Genomic DNA, 18,087 nt, shown 5'->3' with positions numbered 1-18,087 from the left:
ATAAGAGAGTGTCGGTAGCTTGTGTGGCCGATAGTGCAACACGACTAATATAAATAAAATGATAGGACCACCATTGTTTTCACAATTTTTGCTACCATTCTACCATTCATGTTATTCAGATAAAAACATTGCTCGTGGTTCGTGTATATATATAGAAAAGTTACCATAAATATGGTCGGTCTTAGCATTACTCATACAATTTTCACCCGTATCCAAATAAAAGTGGTTACATAAATTCATAACTCCATCACTCATAACTCACAAGGTAAATAAGTTGTGAAAAAATTGCAATAAATCTTGTCAGTCTTAACATTACTCATATATATAGTGTTTATTTGACAAAAATAATTTTTGCCAACTTATTTTACTATTTAACTTACCTTTGTTACTATTTATGGCTCTTATAATACTATTTCAGCTAACTTTTACATTTACTTACAATACTTTCAGCAAAAAATTTACAGTTTCAACAAAATAAGCAAATGACATACACTCTTAATGTTGAGTGGATTCTTCAAGGTAGTTTTCAAAACAATTAATGCATTTTAGGTCATGGAGTACAATGAAACGGTACTCTCTTTCTTTAGGCACCACCATAATTTAATGAATAGACCCAGAATGTGAGAGGAGTAGCATTGTTCACACGCAAAAGTATGAAAGGAATTACTAAAACAACAGCTTAGTTCACACTACATCATGTTAAATTATTTCTCACTACATTTTCTAAGGTACCAGAAACCTTAAGGCCATTTTTTAGCAAATACCACAAAACATAGGCCATAAAGCTACTTCCATGATAAACACTAAAGCTGTTCACAAAAACTTAATTCTTAGGAGGAGGAGCCCCTTTCATTTGGGCCATAAGAAGCTTAGAAAACTCAATAAGCTTCTCTGTCTCAGGCATAATACTCTTAACAGCAGCATCAGCACAAAAACTCTCGGCCCACTTGACTAGCCCAGGAGTCTTTGCTTCATCAAGCAGCTTCACCTTACCCACCTTCTCTGTCACCCTCAGCCAGCCCAATAAGGACCCAAAAGCAATATCAAGGAGCCCAATTCGATCTCCACCAAAGAAAGCCTTCCCTTTGCTACATTTCCCAAATGCTTCCTCCAACAGTGCAAGTCCTTCAGTAACTTGATCCAGAAAAGCCTTCCTCTCCTCTCCTTGTGCAATCCTAAGGCCTCTCATGGCAGCGAACCACTGCACCCATTTGCAATTTATAATGACTTGAAAACTAAATCTAAATGTTGTCCACCCCCCTCCCCCCCACCCCCCCCCCACACACACACACACATTGTAGGAATTATACTTAAAAAAGTAATAATTCAAGAGAAATAAATATAATACATCAATCAATTAACAATTATATCATGTGAGAAATTTACATACTCGATTCTCAAAAAAAAAAAAAAAAATTACATACTAAATTATATTATTCAAGGATCTCATAAGCAATTAGGATGCTCTCTCCAACTGGTCAAGATTAACAAGAGCTTTCTTTCCTCTTCTCACACCCCTTGCAAGTGCGGCCTTGACAATATTTATACATTCAGAAAGGACATGACCAGCCATAAAATCCTTTCTTTCGTAATAACAATTCATATAATAGATATGTTACATTCATTAATAAACAATTTCATTAATTAGATTCTTTAATGAATAAGTTCATTAATATGTCATTACTTTTGTAACTCCATAGTAACGCATGAATTCATCTATCGTTCATATTCAGAATCACTATAATGACAACACCATAGGAGGACAGGTTACTGGCAATGACACGATAGATTTATTAAGACCAACACTCAACGTGCATGAATCTCATTACGGAAGGACTTTTGAGATTATTCTGTACTAACAATCGAAAGACTAGCCCTTATTGTCTTCCATAGTTTAAGCAATTTTAATTTGCACCTCCTTTCCATCATGCTCCAACAATGTACCTATCAGAATAGGCTACATCATGATGGATATGGTCAAGTCAAGGACTATAATGAAATGATTCATAATCTTAGTCTACAATATCAAGTAGACATATTTCAATATTCCAATATTCCAATATTTTACATCATAAAAATATTGCAAAATTTCACGAGAAATTTTGAATATTTTTTTTTTTGAGTTTCAACCTATGGTGTCTGCTCTTAATGATAGCTCATTATCATCAGATCAATACACTAATCAGTTTTTGGTGTAGGAGAGGCTTGAACTCTAAATCTCTTATACAATCATTAAAGATGTTATCAATTGAGTTAATTGGAACCCACAAATTTTGACTAATTAATTATTGATAATAGAGACATCATAAAATATCATGTTGGACCACATTATTCTAACAGTCTCCCACTTGGCCTGACATGACCTCATTCTAAATTCATGTGCTTTCAATAACCCAAAAAAATGACTGAAAATTATGATAGGGAAACCTCCCACTTAAACAATCAACCATATAATATTTTTCGTGTTGATATATTTTTCTTGGGAGAAACTAAAATTTTTATTCATCTAGTCTTGTTTTATTTTAATGCCCAGAGTATATTATGCTTCATTGAGATCCTTCTTTTAAAAATTTGAATAGCCATTGTTTGACTACAACAAGCATCTCAATATCAATTGCAAAAGAATATATCCACATATGGTGTAGGAATATCAAGAATATCATAAATTTTCTTCACATATAACAAGATTCTTTCAACCCATATAATTTTCTGACGTGCATACCCAATTCTCATATCGAGTATAACCCTTTGCCACAAATCTGGCTTTAAATCTTTCCACTTTTCTTAAAACATCTCTCTTTCTTTTAAAATTCATTTGCCTCTAACAACTTTAATTCCTTTGTGTCTTTTTATAAGTGTCTAAGACACCAATTTTTTTTTTTTTCAGATTACTATCTTCTTATAGTTTTCACTATTATAAAGATGATAATTAGACATTAGATTCCATAGAAATTCGAGTACTTCCTTTCAAAGGCTCTGGATCTATAGCTTTTACTATGATTGACTCTATATCTCTTCATTCTTTCAAAAATTTCTTTTGAAAATCATCAATACCCTCAATTTCAAAGTGATCCTCCAAGAATTTTACATTTCCAAAATAACTCAACTTTTGAGATCATATAAACCTAAATCCTCTAGACCTTTGTAAGTAATTTGCCATAACATTCCTTTTTTTTTCATACAACAGTTCATTCTTTTTAGAATAAAAAATGAAACATAAACAATACACCATCATATGAAATAAGCTAGCCATCTTACCAATAAACAACTCATGAGGTGTTTTCCCTAAGTTTTTAGTGAGACTTCTATTTAGGATGTTAATAATAAATAAATTCACCCCAAAATGAAGTTGACAAATATGCTGTTTCTATTATAGATCTATCCTTTTTTAGGGAGTATTTGAGACAAATTTCATTAGCACAATAAACTCAAAATCACTTGAGACATACTCACCACCTCTATTGAATTAATAGATTTATCACATTGTTTGTACATTTTTCAATTCCAAATATTTTAGTAATAAACTTCTCTAAAGCCTCCAATTTTTTTTGTTTTATCAAATAAGCAATTTGCATATCTAGAGAAATAATTAATAAAAGGTGAAAACCACGTTTTCATCCTTACATTTTTATGCGATTCCCACTTTGGTCCCTATATTTTATTTTCACTGCTTTTACTCCCTATCCTGAAAAATGCGTCTCATTTTTGTCCTTGCCATTACATCAAAGACGGAAAATGCACACGTGGCAAATGGCAGAATTAAAAAATATTAAAAATATTTTATTTCATTTAAAAATCCAACCGTTGAATGCAAGGGGTGTAAGTCTAAAAAATGTTACACTATCCAATAACTTATTATTAAATACATATTTTAAAAATCCAACCGTTGGATTACATGATCTATATGTTCTTAACATGCATGCCAATTTTTATGCCAATCGGGTGTAATTTACCATTTGATCTTTAAATTAATCTTTTATGCGTTATTTTAAACTACAAAAACTTGAATTTAGACAATTGATTAATAACATGACTATTAATCTTTGCTTACCTTGAAATTTTGTAAGCATGAAAAATATATGAGGATAATGTAATCTAACGGTGAATTTCTCAAAATTCACATCGAATTAAGAAATACAGGGTTAGGTTCAAGTAACACCTGATGTAACTCTAAAAAATGTTGCACCACCCAATAATTTATTATTGAATTCATATTTTGAAAATTCAACCGTTGGATTATATGTTCTATATGGTCTTAACATGCCTGACAATTTTCATGCTAATCGGATGTAATTTACCCATTATTATCCATTTAACTAATTAAATCTAACCCAAACCTAACTCAACCAAATTATTATGGGTAAACCCCAACTCACCCCATTACCCAATAATCAAAATTACCAAATTGACCATAAAACTTGCAAATAACCAAAGTACTCCTAAAATCCTCTAAAATTGTTGAAATGCACCCTAAACCTAAACAATGACTGAAATACCCCTAAAATCATAAAATTACCAAAATACCCCTAAAACTTAAAACATTACTAAAATATCCCTGGAAACTAAAAAACCCAAATACCCCCTAAACCTAAAAAATAACCGAAATAACCTCGGAACCTTTGAAATGACCAAAATACCCCCGAAACTTAAAAATGACAAAAATACGTCCTAAACCTAAGAAATGATCGAAATACCTCCCAAAACCTAAAAATTACCAAAATACCCAGGAAACCTAATAATGACAAAACACCCTTGAAATATAAAAATTACCAAAATACCCCCATAAACCTAAAAAACAACCAAAAATACCCTCAAAACCATAAAAATGACCAAAATACCCCTGAAACTTATAAAAAAACCAAAATACCCCCTAAACTTAAAAAATGACCAAAATACTCGTTTTTATAATTTCTAGCTATTTTGGTCATTTTTTAAGTTTAGGGGGTATTTTGGTTTTTTTATAAGTTTCAGGGGTATTTTGGTCATTTTATGGTTTTGAGGGTATTTTGATAATCTTTTTTATGGTTTACCCATTTAAGGGTATTTTGATAATCTTTTAGGTTTAGGGTAAATTTTTATCATCATATAGGTTTTAGGGTCATTTTTGTCATTTTATAGGTTTCATGGGTATTTTATTCATTTTTTAGGTTTTGGAGGGTATTTTGTTCATTTTTTAAGGATTAGGGGTATTTTGGTAATTTTCATTCATCAAGGCTATTTCGGTCAGTTTTTAGGTTTCAGATGTATTTTAGTTATTTTTTAGGTTTAGGGGTTATTTTGGTAATTTTTTGTTTCGGGGGTATTTTGGCTAAATTTTAGGTTTTGAGGGTATTTTGGTCATTTTTTAGGTTGCGTGTGTACTTTGGTCATTCCTTAGGATTTGGGGGTTTCGGTCATTTATTAGGTTTAGGGGATATTTTGGTAATTTTTAGTGGTTTTTTTTGCATATTTTGGTGATTTTGGGGGCATTTTGGTCATTTTTGAGGTGATTTCATGGGTATTTTGTTCATTTTAGAGATTTTGGAATATTTTGGTCATTTTAGTGGGTTTTTAGTATAATTGGTGATTTTAGAGATTGTAGGAGTATTTTGGTCATTTTAAAGGTTTCATGGGTATTTTACTTATTTTAGAGATTTTGAGGATATATTGGTCATTTTAGTGAGTTTTGAGCATATTTAGTGATTTTATAAACATCGGCTTTGGGTAGGGTATGAATATCTATGGATAAACAGATCGGGTAACAATTGGGTTGGGTATATAAGGGTATACCCTACCCATGACCATCCTTAATTATTTGTAAACAATAGGTGACACACACTTATTTCGTCACCAAAAACACCTCCATCTTAATATTGGATGATGAATTTGGAATTTCGTCACCTCCGGTTAGTCTTTGGTTAAACAATAGGTGACAAAAATTTATTTTGTCACCAAAAACCCTACATCCTAATATTGGGTGACGAATTCAGAATTTCTTCACCTCTGGTAAGTCTTTGGTGATGCGAATATTTTGTCACCCTAGGTTTGCCTTTTTTCATGACCTATCACCAATTTGTACATCTTTGGTGACAAAATCAATATTTCGTCACCAATTCATACATCTTTGGTGACAAAATATTGATTTTGTCACCAATTTTATAATATTTGGTGACACATTCTTCTTTTTCTCACTAGATTTCGTCACCATAGCCCACTTTTGTTGTAGTGATCATTTAATTATTTAAATAATAATTGTTCTTCATGTTCTTCCACCAAGAACATGGTTGCCCAGATTATAAGAAATTCAAGATTTTCTTCTCTTTTATTTCATTTTCTTAGCATCCAAACAAACAAAAACATATACAAAACCATGATCAAACTTAGATACTATAACACAATCAACTAACAAAACCCAAAACACTTAATAAAAAAAAAATAATAATAATAAAACAAACAAAACCCAAAACATGGTCAGATAAAAAACAAAATACCAAAAATACCATAACTTAAAGTCAATCCTCATCAATAAAATACACCAAAACACAATTATGAGCTAGTTAGATCAAACCACGGTGACCATTAAACCACAATGACCATCTGGGTTTAGAGAGAGAGAAGATCAGATCTCAGAAGATCAAAGACTGAAAAGGAAAATGTTGTCCATTTTCTACATTTTACAAATTCTCAAATATAATAATAATAAAAAACAACCACAAATATCAATCTCTCTCTGTTGCTCTGTGCTTCTTTTCTTTTTAATTTGAGGATTGTAATTTTGGAATCTCTCTTCGAATTCACAAAAAAGGTTTGGTCTAAGCAATGTCTTCTTCACAGTCATCACTAGGCTACTACAACACACTTCCCTCCACATCCACAACCACCACCAACGTCGCCGCCGCCGCTGCCACCGCACGCTCCGTCTTCGCCACGCGCTGTCCATGGCGCGAGCTCGTCCAACCATTCTTCTCGTTCACACGCCCTTACACACTCGGCGAAGCCACCGCTCATGTCAAGCACAACCTCGATCACTTCCACATGAACTACATGTTCATCGCACTCCTCATCCTCTTCCTCAGCCTCCTCTGGCACCCGATCTCCATGATTGTCTTCCTTGCCATCTTCGTCGCCTGGTCTTTCCTCTACTTCCTCCGCGACCGTCGACTCCTCCTCTTCCACATCACTGTCGACAATCTCATCGTCTTGGCCTTGCTCTCCATCATCACCATTGTCGCTCTAGTTCTCACTGATGTTTGGCTCAATGTCCTCGTTTCGCTAACTCTGGGTTGATAATAATATGTGGGATTACTTAACTCTAAATTTGTATTTAAATTTGGGTTAGTTTTTTTCTTTTTCTTTTGAGAAACATCTGGGTTGGTATTTTTGTTGTTCTTGTTCAAGATACACTTAAATCTTGATTCATGTGGTTTTTGGTTTTTAATTATGTTTTTAGTTTTTTTTTTCGTTAAAATTGATAAATTAGTTTTTTAAATTTAGATGCTGATGTGACATTTTTTAATGCCAAATAACATTTTATTATTATTATTATTTTAATGGCCACATCAACTTTTAGTGTGCCAACAATGCACTCTATTTGTCACGTATGCATTTTCCGTCTCTGATGTAGCGGTAGGGACAAAAACGAGATACATTTTTCAGGATAGAGAGTAAAAGCGGTGAAAATAAAAGATGAGGACCAAAGTGGAAATCGCGTAAAAATGTAGGGACAAAAATGTGGTTTTTGCCTTTTATTAATTATTTCTCTAAATATGCAAATTGCTTATTTGATAAAACAAAATGTAGGGACGAAAATTTGTGTTTTCGCCTTAATAAAATTAATAATGGTATCCTCCTCCAACAATTATATTCATAGCTCCATAAACATTACTATCAACCCGCTCCAAAAATTAAGAAGAGTGATCTCTTTTAGTCATTTTTCCTTCAATGCAATTCTCATATGTTGGATAATATTTTGATGTGACATCACTTAACAAAATCCAACTTAATCATTTTTCAACTTTTGTTTACTAACATATAAGTGCCAAAAAATAAGTTGTATTATCTTTCACAGAAACGTAAACATTACACTCTACTGCCATATAAATGCACTTGATATTATGTCGAAATTCATATGGTACTACTACATCTTTTTTCTTCATAAGAACCATTCATTTACTGAATAAAAATTATAAACAAGTTTTTCTAGTATATAAACATATAATAAATTTATTTTAAAACTCTAATCAACTAACTTAAAATTAGATTCATTATTTAGGTTTATTTTAAAAAAATTCAATACCTTCAATCTTGTTTCATCCTTTCCAATATAAATTTAACTTATACAATCTATTTTTGGTGGCTCCTTAAACCTCTGCAAGGTATATATTGGAAGTATGAGCAATAACTCTTGAATTGGCCCACCAAAATCCAAGCTTAATAATAGTGCCATTAGTTTACTTGAAAATTAGATTGCAAAAAACCTTTAGGTTGATTCTCACGGAATCTCGAAACAGAATTACATCTAGATCTTTTATGTTATGGTTTCTTGCAATGATAGCAAAAGAAATGTTTTGTTTTGACATTAACATTAGGCTTAAAATAGGTTCTCTTGTTACTTTTTCAATCACTTCTAAGACTTTTGAATTTACTTTTCTTCTTAAACCGTTTGCTTCCTTTAGGAACAAACTCCTTTTGTCCAACAATGTTAATTGAAAATTTGTTAACTCTCAATTTTGCATCCACTTGAGTCATGACCTTAGATAAGAGGTCATCAAGTATAGGAATTGTTGGTGCAAACACAATGATAATGAAAATAACATGAAGAGAAACTGAATAATACTTCTGAATTTTTATTAGTTTAAAGAAAGAGATTACATAACACTATTTGGACTGAGGCGCGACATTCGCTCTCTTTAAGGAGATTCAAGCCCTTGGTTGGCTAAACTTTGTAACCGGTGCAGACCGTCTCTGACTTGTCTCCCCCAGGATACAACAGTCCAACAAGTGTCGTATGGCTAGAACAACCTCTGCACAAAGTGTTCAAGCCCAAGACTCCACTAGAAAGAACACCCTTCCTTGCCAAGAATCTCTCTATTTTTTTTTTAGTGTATATTGCAGTAACTTAGATTGTGTCTGAATGGGTCTATTTATAGGCTCAATGGGCCTCACGAAATTACTACCCAAATTAATAATATTAATTAGGTCCATTATTCTGATATAGTGGGTGTTACAAGATTGATTGTTGGATATTATTTTGATGGGCTAGAGTTACACAATTAATGGTAAGATAAGGAGTTTTCTGAATAATGAAAAAACCCAAACAGATAGTCCATTAAGTGGGTTAATGGCTCCTCTACCCTTCACCTCCCCCTTGCGCACGTATCTGGCCCAATATTTGAGACAATTCATGTTAGCCCATTAATCACCACAATTAAAAAGAACAAAATAGTCTCTCTCTTTTTCAATGTGGGATTAAACATTTTCACTAACTCCTCATCTTCCACATTCACTCGCACATCTTTACATTTATGTTATAAAATTTATTCATTTTAATTATTAATATTAAAATGCTCCAACAATCCCTCACTCATTTTGATATTAAATTTTTAGTTAGAGAGAGATTACCAGGCAAAGATGGGTCACTATGCATCATTAAGGTGTGCTCTGCATTGAACCTTCACTTAGTAAAACAGCGATCTCAACTCCAGAGTCGTAGTGGTCTTCGACTTGAACTAGGACTGCTTTAGGGAAATTAAGTGTCACTGCTTACGCATAACAACCCAAGTGTTGACATGAGCTTTTATAGCTAGCACTTTACGGCCATGTGTTGATCTCGGTTTCATGAGTGTATTTAAGATTAAGTCCAAATCTCATGGGGAGCGGCCCCACCCCCACACTCACATAGGTGAAATTTTGTCAATGGTGCTCCTGTAATTTTGACACCCCACTCATACAAACTACAAATTTCATTAAGAGTTTTTTACTTAACCTCTCCACATTACAGGATAAATGCACTTACATTATAGGGATGAACAATTAAAAAATTATTTACAAAATAAATAATTAACAAAATAAATTGTGCATTTCTTACGACCATCGTATGATTCGTTTTTCCCATTGAACCCAATTCTCAGGATCTCTGGTCTTTGGGTTGGGTATCCTCATACATGGCTCATGATTCAATGGACTGTAGTCCCATCCCCCTCGATGTATTCCAGACTCTATCTTTTGCCAAGGCCTTGGTAAATGGATCTGCAAGATTATCATTAGATTTAATATAATCCACAGTTATGATGCCACTACTCAAATAAGATCGCACGGTACTGTGCTTTCTTCTTATAGGTCTGGATTTTTCGTTGTAGTAACGGTTTTTAACTCTACCAATTACGGCAGTGCTATCACAATGAATTAATATAGGTGGAATTGGCTTTTCCCAAAGTGGAATTTCATATAACAAATCTCTAAGCCAATTTGCCTCTTCACTAGCTGAGGCTAATGCTATTAATTCAGCTTCCATTGTTGAATTATCAATTATTGTTTGCTTTTTAGATTTCCAACAAATGGCACCACTACCTAAGGTAAAAATATAACGAGTGGTAGAGAGAGAATCATCTGACAAAGTATTCCAATCGGCATTACTAAAACCTTCAATCACAACAGGGTATTTTTTATAAAATAAGCCGTAGTTTTTTTATACCAATTAAATATCTCATGACTCGCTCAATAGCTAGCCAATGATCTTTACTAGGCTTGCTAGTAAATCTGCTTAGCACTCCTACTGCATATGCAATGTCAGGTCTAGTACAATCAGTAGCATAATGCAAACTACCAATGATGCTAGCATAATCTTTTTGATTAAAAATCTCATCATCATTATTCACAGGAAATAAATGAACACTAGAATCAAAAGGAGTAGCTACACTTTTGTGGTCATGAAAATTATATTTTCTCAATATTTTATCAACATAATGTGATTGATCAAGATATGTTCCATCACATGTTTTTGTAATTTTCATGCCCAAAATAAAATTAGCCTCACCAATTTCCAAGTTTTATTAGAAATTAGATATTCCATCTCATTATTTATAGCCTCTTTCCAAAATATAACATTAGGTGATGTTAAGGCCTCTTTTAAATTTTGAGAATTTTCCTCAATGTTAAAAACATAATAATCAGGACCAAAATCCTTTTCAACTCTAGCTCTTTTACTCCTTCTAGGTTCCATTTCAAAATTTTCTTGATTTTGTAAATGTGAAGTAGAAGAACTAGGTTGTGACAAAATATTTTCTTTGCCCCCACTATTTTTCAATTTAAAAGGAAATTTTTCTTCATGAAAAATTGCATCACCGGATTCAAAAATTATTTTGTTTTCAAGATCAAAAAATCTATAGGCTGCACTATTAAATGCATAACCAAGAAAAGCACAAGTAGTAGCTCTTATACCTAATTTAGGTATTTTAGGGTCAGTAAGCCTTACATAAGCAAGACAACCTCATACTCTCAAATATCCCAAATTTGACTTATGTCCTTTCCACATCTCAAAAGATGTGGTGTGTGACTTTTTATGTGGTACCCTATTTAAAACATGACATGCAGTTAAAATAGCTTTACCCCAAAAATGTAAAGGTGCACTAGATTCAATTAACATGACATTTGTTAACTCAATTAAAGTTCTATTTTTTCTTTCAGCCACACTATTAGAAGCAGGTGAATATGGTGCAGTAGTTTCATGGATAATTCCCAAAGACTGAACAAATGAGTTGAATGCACTTGATTCATACTCACGGCCTCTATCACTTCTTATTCTTTTTATTTTTCTACCGAATTGATTTTCAATCTCTTTTAAAAAATCTTGAAATTTTTCAAAAGCATCACTTTTATTTTTCAACAAATAAATAGTTGTATATTTTAAGAAATTATCAATAAAAGTGATAATATATCTATTTCCTCAACGAGTTAAAATTCCCTCAAATTCACATAAATCGGAGTGAATTAACTCAAGCAATTCGGTATTTCTTACAACACTTTTATGAGGCCTTTTTGTAATCTTAGCTTGACTACAAGTTTCACATTTTTCAAAATCTTTTGACAATCTTGGAATTAATCCTAAACTACTCATTATTCCCACATATCTACTATTTATATGACACAAACGAGCATGCCAAAAATTAACAGAAGAAAGCATATAAACTGAACTGGTAGATGCTTTATTATTCTCAACATTCAATTTAAACATTTCATCACAAGCATAACCCTTGCCCACAAATAATCCATTTTTAGTGATTACATAATTATCAGATTCTATAGTTTGCTTGAAGCCAGCCTTGTTAAGCAAAAAACTTGACATCAAATTCTTCCTTATGGACGGAATGTAAAGTACATCTTTCAATGTTAACACACGTCCATAAATAAATTTCAATTCAACCTCACCACTCTCAAGAAGCTTGGTTTTGCTAGAGTCACCAAGCATAACAGTTTTTTCTTCTTCAAAAGGAGTGTACAATTTGAACCAATTTTTGTCATAGCAGACGCGCTTATTAGCACCAGAATCTGCCCACCACCCTTCAACATATTGCACCATATTGATGTCTGTAATCTTAGCCACTAAAGGCTCTTCGGTTACGTTAGCCTGCAAGACAAATTCACGTTTTTGAAATTTGCAAAATCGAGTAATATGCCCACTCTTGCCACAGACAAAACAGGATCTATTAAATTGATCTTGTGAAGGGGGTCCTTGGTTCTTATTGTAATTTTTATTCGGGTTTCCCCTTCCTTGAGGTGATCTATTATTGTTTTTAAAAGTTTTCTTTTTTGGCTTCAATTGACCATTTCTAGGAAAATGATTTTTGGGCATATTATTATTGGATGAAATAAGGTTTACCTTTGTGGTGGAATTACCATTGCTCTCTTGTGTTATGAGTGCATCTTGTCCTCTAGCCCCCTCTTCCACACGGATGTGTGTAATCAAGGTCTCCAAGGATGTCTCCTTTTGTTTGTGCCACAAAGTCTTTTGGAACTCCCTCCAAGATTGTGGTAGTTTGTCAATTATGCCAGCTACCACCAAATTGTCTCCGATCTTTATGCCTTCGGATCTCAACTCTGCTACAATAATTTGGAAGTCTTGTGCTTGATCCACCACTGATTTTCCATTCACCATTTGGTAACGGAAAAATCTACTAGCAGCATACTTCTTTGCACCTGCCTCCTCAGTATCATACTTGCTTTGTAAAGCTTTCCAAATTTTTTTAGCAGACTTGTAAGTTGTATCATAATAATCATAGAAATGATCGGTAAGAAAATTCAATAAATAAGAGCGACAATTTTATTCATCTTTTGTATACTTATCTATTTTTTCTTGATGAAGAATATATTATTCGCCACTCATCTCATCGGTAGGAACATTTGACGGATTCTTCTCAGTGAGGATGTAGGCAACTTTGAGAAGGCTCAAGTAGAAGAGGATCTTTCCTTTCCACCTCTTGAAGTGGGTTCCCTTAAAGCGAAAGGGCTTGTTGAGATCTCCAACAAGCTCATTTGGTTTCTCTTGTGTAGGCTCCATGTGTTTTGAATCTCCTTAAAATTGTTGGTGCAAACACAATGATAATGAAAATAACACGAAGAGAAACTGAATAATATTTCTGAATTTTTATTAGTTTAAAGAAAGAGATTACACAACACTATTTGGACTGAGGCGCGACACTCGCTCTCTTTAAGGAGATTCAAGCCCTTGGTTGGCTAAACTTTGTAATCGGTGCAGACTGTCTCTGACTTGTTTCCCCAGGATACAACAGCCCAACAAGTGTCATATGGCTAGAACAACCTTTGCACAAAGTGTTCAAGCCCAAAACTCCACCAGAAAGAACACCCTTCCTTGCCAAGAATCTCTCTATTTTTTTTTATAGTGTATATTGCAGTAACTTGGATTGTGTCTGAATGGGTCTATTTATAGGCTCAATGGGCCTCACGAAATTATTACCCAAATTAATATGATTAATTAGGTCCATTATTCTGATATAGTGGGTGTTACAAGATTAATTGTTAGATATTATTCTGATGGGTTAGAGTTACACAATTAATGGTGAGATAAGGAGTTTTCTGAATAATGAAAAGGCCCAAACGGATAGTCCATTAAGTGGGTTAATGGATTCTGATGGGCTAGAGTTACACAATTAATGGTGAGATAAGGAGTTTTTTGAATAATGAAAAGGCCCAAACGGATAGTCCATTAAGTGGGTCAATGACTCATTATTTTCCATAATAAAAATAGAGTATTAATTCGGGCCATTTACTCACCAACAGTTATGGTAATTACTCTGAATGGGCTGTCAAGTAGGAGGATCCAAGGTGCTGATTCATTTCCAAATTTGACGCCTCTACCCTTCACCTCCCCCTTGCGCACGTATCTGACCCAATATTTGAGACAATTCATGTTAGCCCATTAATCACCACAATTAAAAAGAACAAAATAGTCTCACTCCTTTTCAATGTGGGATTAAACATTTTCACTAACTCCTCATCTTCTACATTCACTCCCACATCTTTACATTTATGTTATAAAATTTATTCATTTTAATTATTAATATTAAAATGCTCCAACAGGAATTTTTGTTTTTATCATCTATCAGTCTTTCTTGAAGTGCTAATTCATTAGCCAAGGCAATCATATTAAACATATGCTGATGAGCATCTTCTCATTTTGATAATTTAGATGTAATGAATTTTTCCTGAGCACTAGACTTCTTTCCAAACTACACTTCCAGGCTATCGTCTATAGAATTAGCACTAGGGTAATTCATATAGCTAACGATCAATGAATCAACCATATATCTCAGCATCAAAATTTTCATTTTGTTATCTGCCTCAATCCATTTAATATAGAAGATTTTATCAGACAACAGATTCCTCATTGGGCTTAAGTGGACACTCTTATTTAAAAGAACTATGATCAGAAAACCACAAGCACAATTCAACCTTATATTTCCACTCTCCATAATTGGGCCTCAAAAGTATACAGTTTTTCATGATATTAGCCATATTCAAAGGACCAATAGAGTTTACCATCTCTTTGAAAAACGCAATACGTATAATATAAGCATTAAAATCAGATTTTTTTGGCCATTAATTCTTTTAATAACATTCAAGAATTTATAAATATAGTTTATGACAAATCTTTCAATCAATTAAATTCATCCCGTATCCGTTAAGGCATAAGGAAGAATTTAATCAATTACTTATCACTTTGATTTCTTTATTAAAAATAGTGTCTATCCGTGGGATGTGGACACGTAAAAAAAATTTGCTTTCAAAGTCCCATCTCATCCATGTGATTAACCGAAGGGGTGTCAGCATGTTTGAGCTCTAGAACATTATTTTATTTTACTTTAAAAAAAAGATCATATTCCTAACTCAACCATGTGATTAACCGATGGGGTGTCATCATGTTTGAGCTTTGGAACATGATCCTTTTTTTATTTTATTATTATTAACTTGCTTTCCAAATCCTAACTCATCCATGTGATTAACCGAAGGGGTGTTATCATGTTTGAGCTTTGGATTAATGAAAGCTATATTAACTTATAATTTTAGATATAGAGAAATCTAACTCTTACTACAAAACTTAAAATTAAATAAAAAGATAAATGATACTTATCTAATAATATTATCAAAGCTATGTTGCATTTGTTGCAAACATTTATCAATAACTATTTATTAAATTCTTAAATATAACACAACAATATCACATATAAAAAGGGGGAAATATTTAACCATATATATAAAAAAATAAAGGCAAGCCATCATAAATATAAGCAGAGCCTATATGCTTGTGACTTAAAAATTAATAATTCAAGATAAATAAATATAATACATCTACTGATTAACAATTATATAATGTGCATATGTAACAAAAATCAACAATAAGATGTGAGAAATTTACATACTAAATTATATTATTCAAAGACCTCACAAGCAATTAGGATGCTCTCCCCAACTTGTCAGGATTAATAAGAGCTTTCTTTCTTCTTCTCACACCCCTTGCAAGTGTGACCTTGACAATATTTATATATTCAGAAAGGACACGACCAGCCATAAAATCATTTCTTTCGTAATAACATGTAACAGATATGTTACATTCATTAATAAACAATTTCATCAATCAAATCCATTAATGAATAAGTTCATTAGCATGTCATTACTTTTGTAACTCCATAGTAACGCATGGATTCATCTATCATTCATATCTAGAATCACTATAATGACAACGCCTCTGATAGGAGGCCAAGTTACTGGCAATGACACGATAGATTTATTAAGGCCAACACTCAATGTGCATAAATCTCATTATGAAATTTGTCCTCTCTAGTTTTTAAGGATTGCCTTCCGTGAATATAGAAGAAATAATTGAAATTAACCTATAATATGTTCACAAAACAGTAACACCACAACCAACATCGACTAAGTTTTAGTTCCAAAATTTTAGAATCAGTTATAGATCCTCAAAAAGACTAATCAGTATTAGCACATCTTCTTCTTCTTTTTATTTTTTATTTAATTAATATCATTCTACTCTATCTAAAATCATAGTCTCTATTATCTCTCTAATTGTCATGTCATTTTTACTTAGTGCTACTAAAATTATTTTAGATCTTCCTTTATACTTTTTGGTTCCCTCACCTCAAATCAACTTAGCCCTTGATGCACTAACCATTCTCCTATGCACATAATCAAACAATCTCAAAAAACTCTCTCATTTTTAAATCAATAAAGGCACCCCAATCATTATAATTTGTACACCAAACTAAGGGTAAAACAAGGGATTCTTTTTTTTGTTATTGTCTTGGAGCCTATTCTGTCATCTCATGGATTTCAAATAATTATATTTTCACATTTTACATTATATCAATTATATCAACTACAGAATTTCAAAAAAAAAAAAATATATATATATATATATCTACTGCATAATATGTCACAAATATATCTTATGTTTCAATACTAAAATGATTATATAATCATCATCATAAGAAAAATTAATTAAAAAAATCAAACTATAATTTGCCGTCATTAATTAAACAACTTTCACCTTGCTGCTGTCAATATATATATTTTTTTCTTTCTTTTCTTTAGCACCATATGATATATACATGCAACTTTCAAATCCAACACAAAATTAACTAGTAGAATTCTTTCTTCTTTAAAAAAAAAAAGAAAAAGAAAAAACAACTACTACTACTACTAATCATTTAAACTTAGTTAACTTCATTGGTGAGAATGCTAATTGAGTTACAAAACCCTTGAAAATTAAGTATTAAATTTAAAATAACAGAAATGATGAAAGAGAAATAATTAATCAAACAACAAACAAAAAAGTGGTACGTACCTTCTCATCAACATAGGCAGCCCAAAATCGTTGAATAGCACGATCATAAGGATCAGAAGGGAGGATAGAGGGACCAGATGTCCAAACCTCGTCAATGTATTCAACAATGATCATGGACTCGCAGATGGGCTTGTCACCATGAATCAGAACTGGAATTTTCTTATGAACTGGGTTGGATTGGAGGAGAAGCTCACTCTTTGATCCAAATGTCTCTTCAAGAAACTCATAGTTCACAGATTTGATATTAAGTGCAATCCTAGGCCTCATCACAAATGTGCTAGGCCATGCACCCAGAACCTTGACATCATTCTTTGCCATGAGTACTCACTCTCAAATTTTCCAATCACCAAATTTTGCAAGTTGATCTGGTTGTGTGTGTGTGTGTGTGTCAGTGTGTGTGTGGGGAATAAATAAAAATGGTGAATGAAATATCAAATAAGTGCTCAAACAAAGGGTGTGAACTAATTTGGTTTGGTACGCGAAGTAAATAAGCTTGGGAATTTGGTGCGAGAGTGTAATTTGGACTTGCAGGTAGGAGTTGAGTATGAAACTTGTATAGCATTGCTTATATATATATATATATATACGAAAATTTGAGTATATAACTTGAAAACGTTGTCGATATTTTTTCAATTTTAGAGAAAAGAGTTTTTAAAAATAATTTATTAAGAGAAATTTTTTTAAAAAAATAATTTATTATGCTGTGCCTTAGCACAAATTAGCAAAATTCATAT

The 18,087-nt window shown here is 32.6% G+C and overlaps 2 protein-coding genes across 2 annotated transcripts; one reads left to right on the top strand and one right to left on the bottom strand.

Moving 5' to 3' along the window:
* Positions 1–602: 602 nt before the first annotated feature.
* Positions 603–17,893, bottom strand: LOC142627533 (glutathione S-transferase U17-like). The gene is made up of 2 exons (XM_075801413.1): positions 17,354–17,893; positions 603–1,201 (listed from the first exon to the last, which is right to left on the bottom strand). Exons 1-2 carry the CDS (start codon positions 17,669–17,671, stop codon positions 824–826), a joined length of 696 nt encoding a protein of 231 aa, XP_075657528.1. The 5' UTR covers positions 17,672–17,893; the 3' UTR covers positions 603–823.
* On the top strand, positions 6,799–7,266 carry LOC142627805 (PRA1 family protein E-like). The gene has a single exon (XM_075801706.1). The coding sequence runs from the start codon at positions 6,799–6,801 to the stop codon at positions 7,264–7,266; it is 468 nt and encodes a 155-aa protein (XP_075657821.1).
* Positions 17,894–18,087: the final 194 nt, after the last annotated feature.

This window comes from Castanea sativa, chromosome 3 (genome assembly GCF_040712315.1).
Source record: "Castanea sativa cultivar Marrone di Chiusa Pesio chromosome 3, ASM4071231v1".
Classification (NCBI taxonomy): Eukaryota; Viridiplantae; Streptophyta; class Magnoliopsida; order Fagales; family Fagaceae; genus Castanea; species Castanea sativa.
The sequence above is the reverse complement of the archived record's forward strand: the minus strand, read 5'-3'. Positions and strand labels throughout refer to the sequence as shown.

What these genes read in the sequence shown, in the direction of transcription:
- LOC142627805 (XM_075801706.1), top strand. Translation starts at nt 6,799, where the DNA reads ATGTCTTCTTCACAGTCATCACTAGGCTACTACAACACACTTCCCTCC.
- LOC142627533 (XM_075801413.1), bottom strand. Translation starts at nt 17,671, where the DNA reads ATGGCAAAGAATGATGTCAAGGTTCTGGGTGCATGGCCTAGCACATTT. An exon ending in CTGCCTATGTTGATGAGAAG is followed by an intron (nt 1,202 to 17,353) that starts GTACGTACCACT and finishes AAATGGGTGCAG; the next exon opens with TGGTTCGCTGCCATGAGAGG.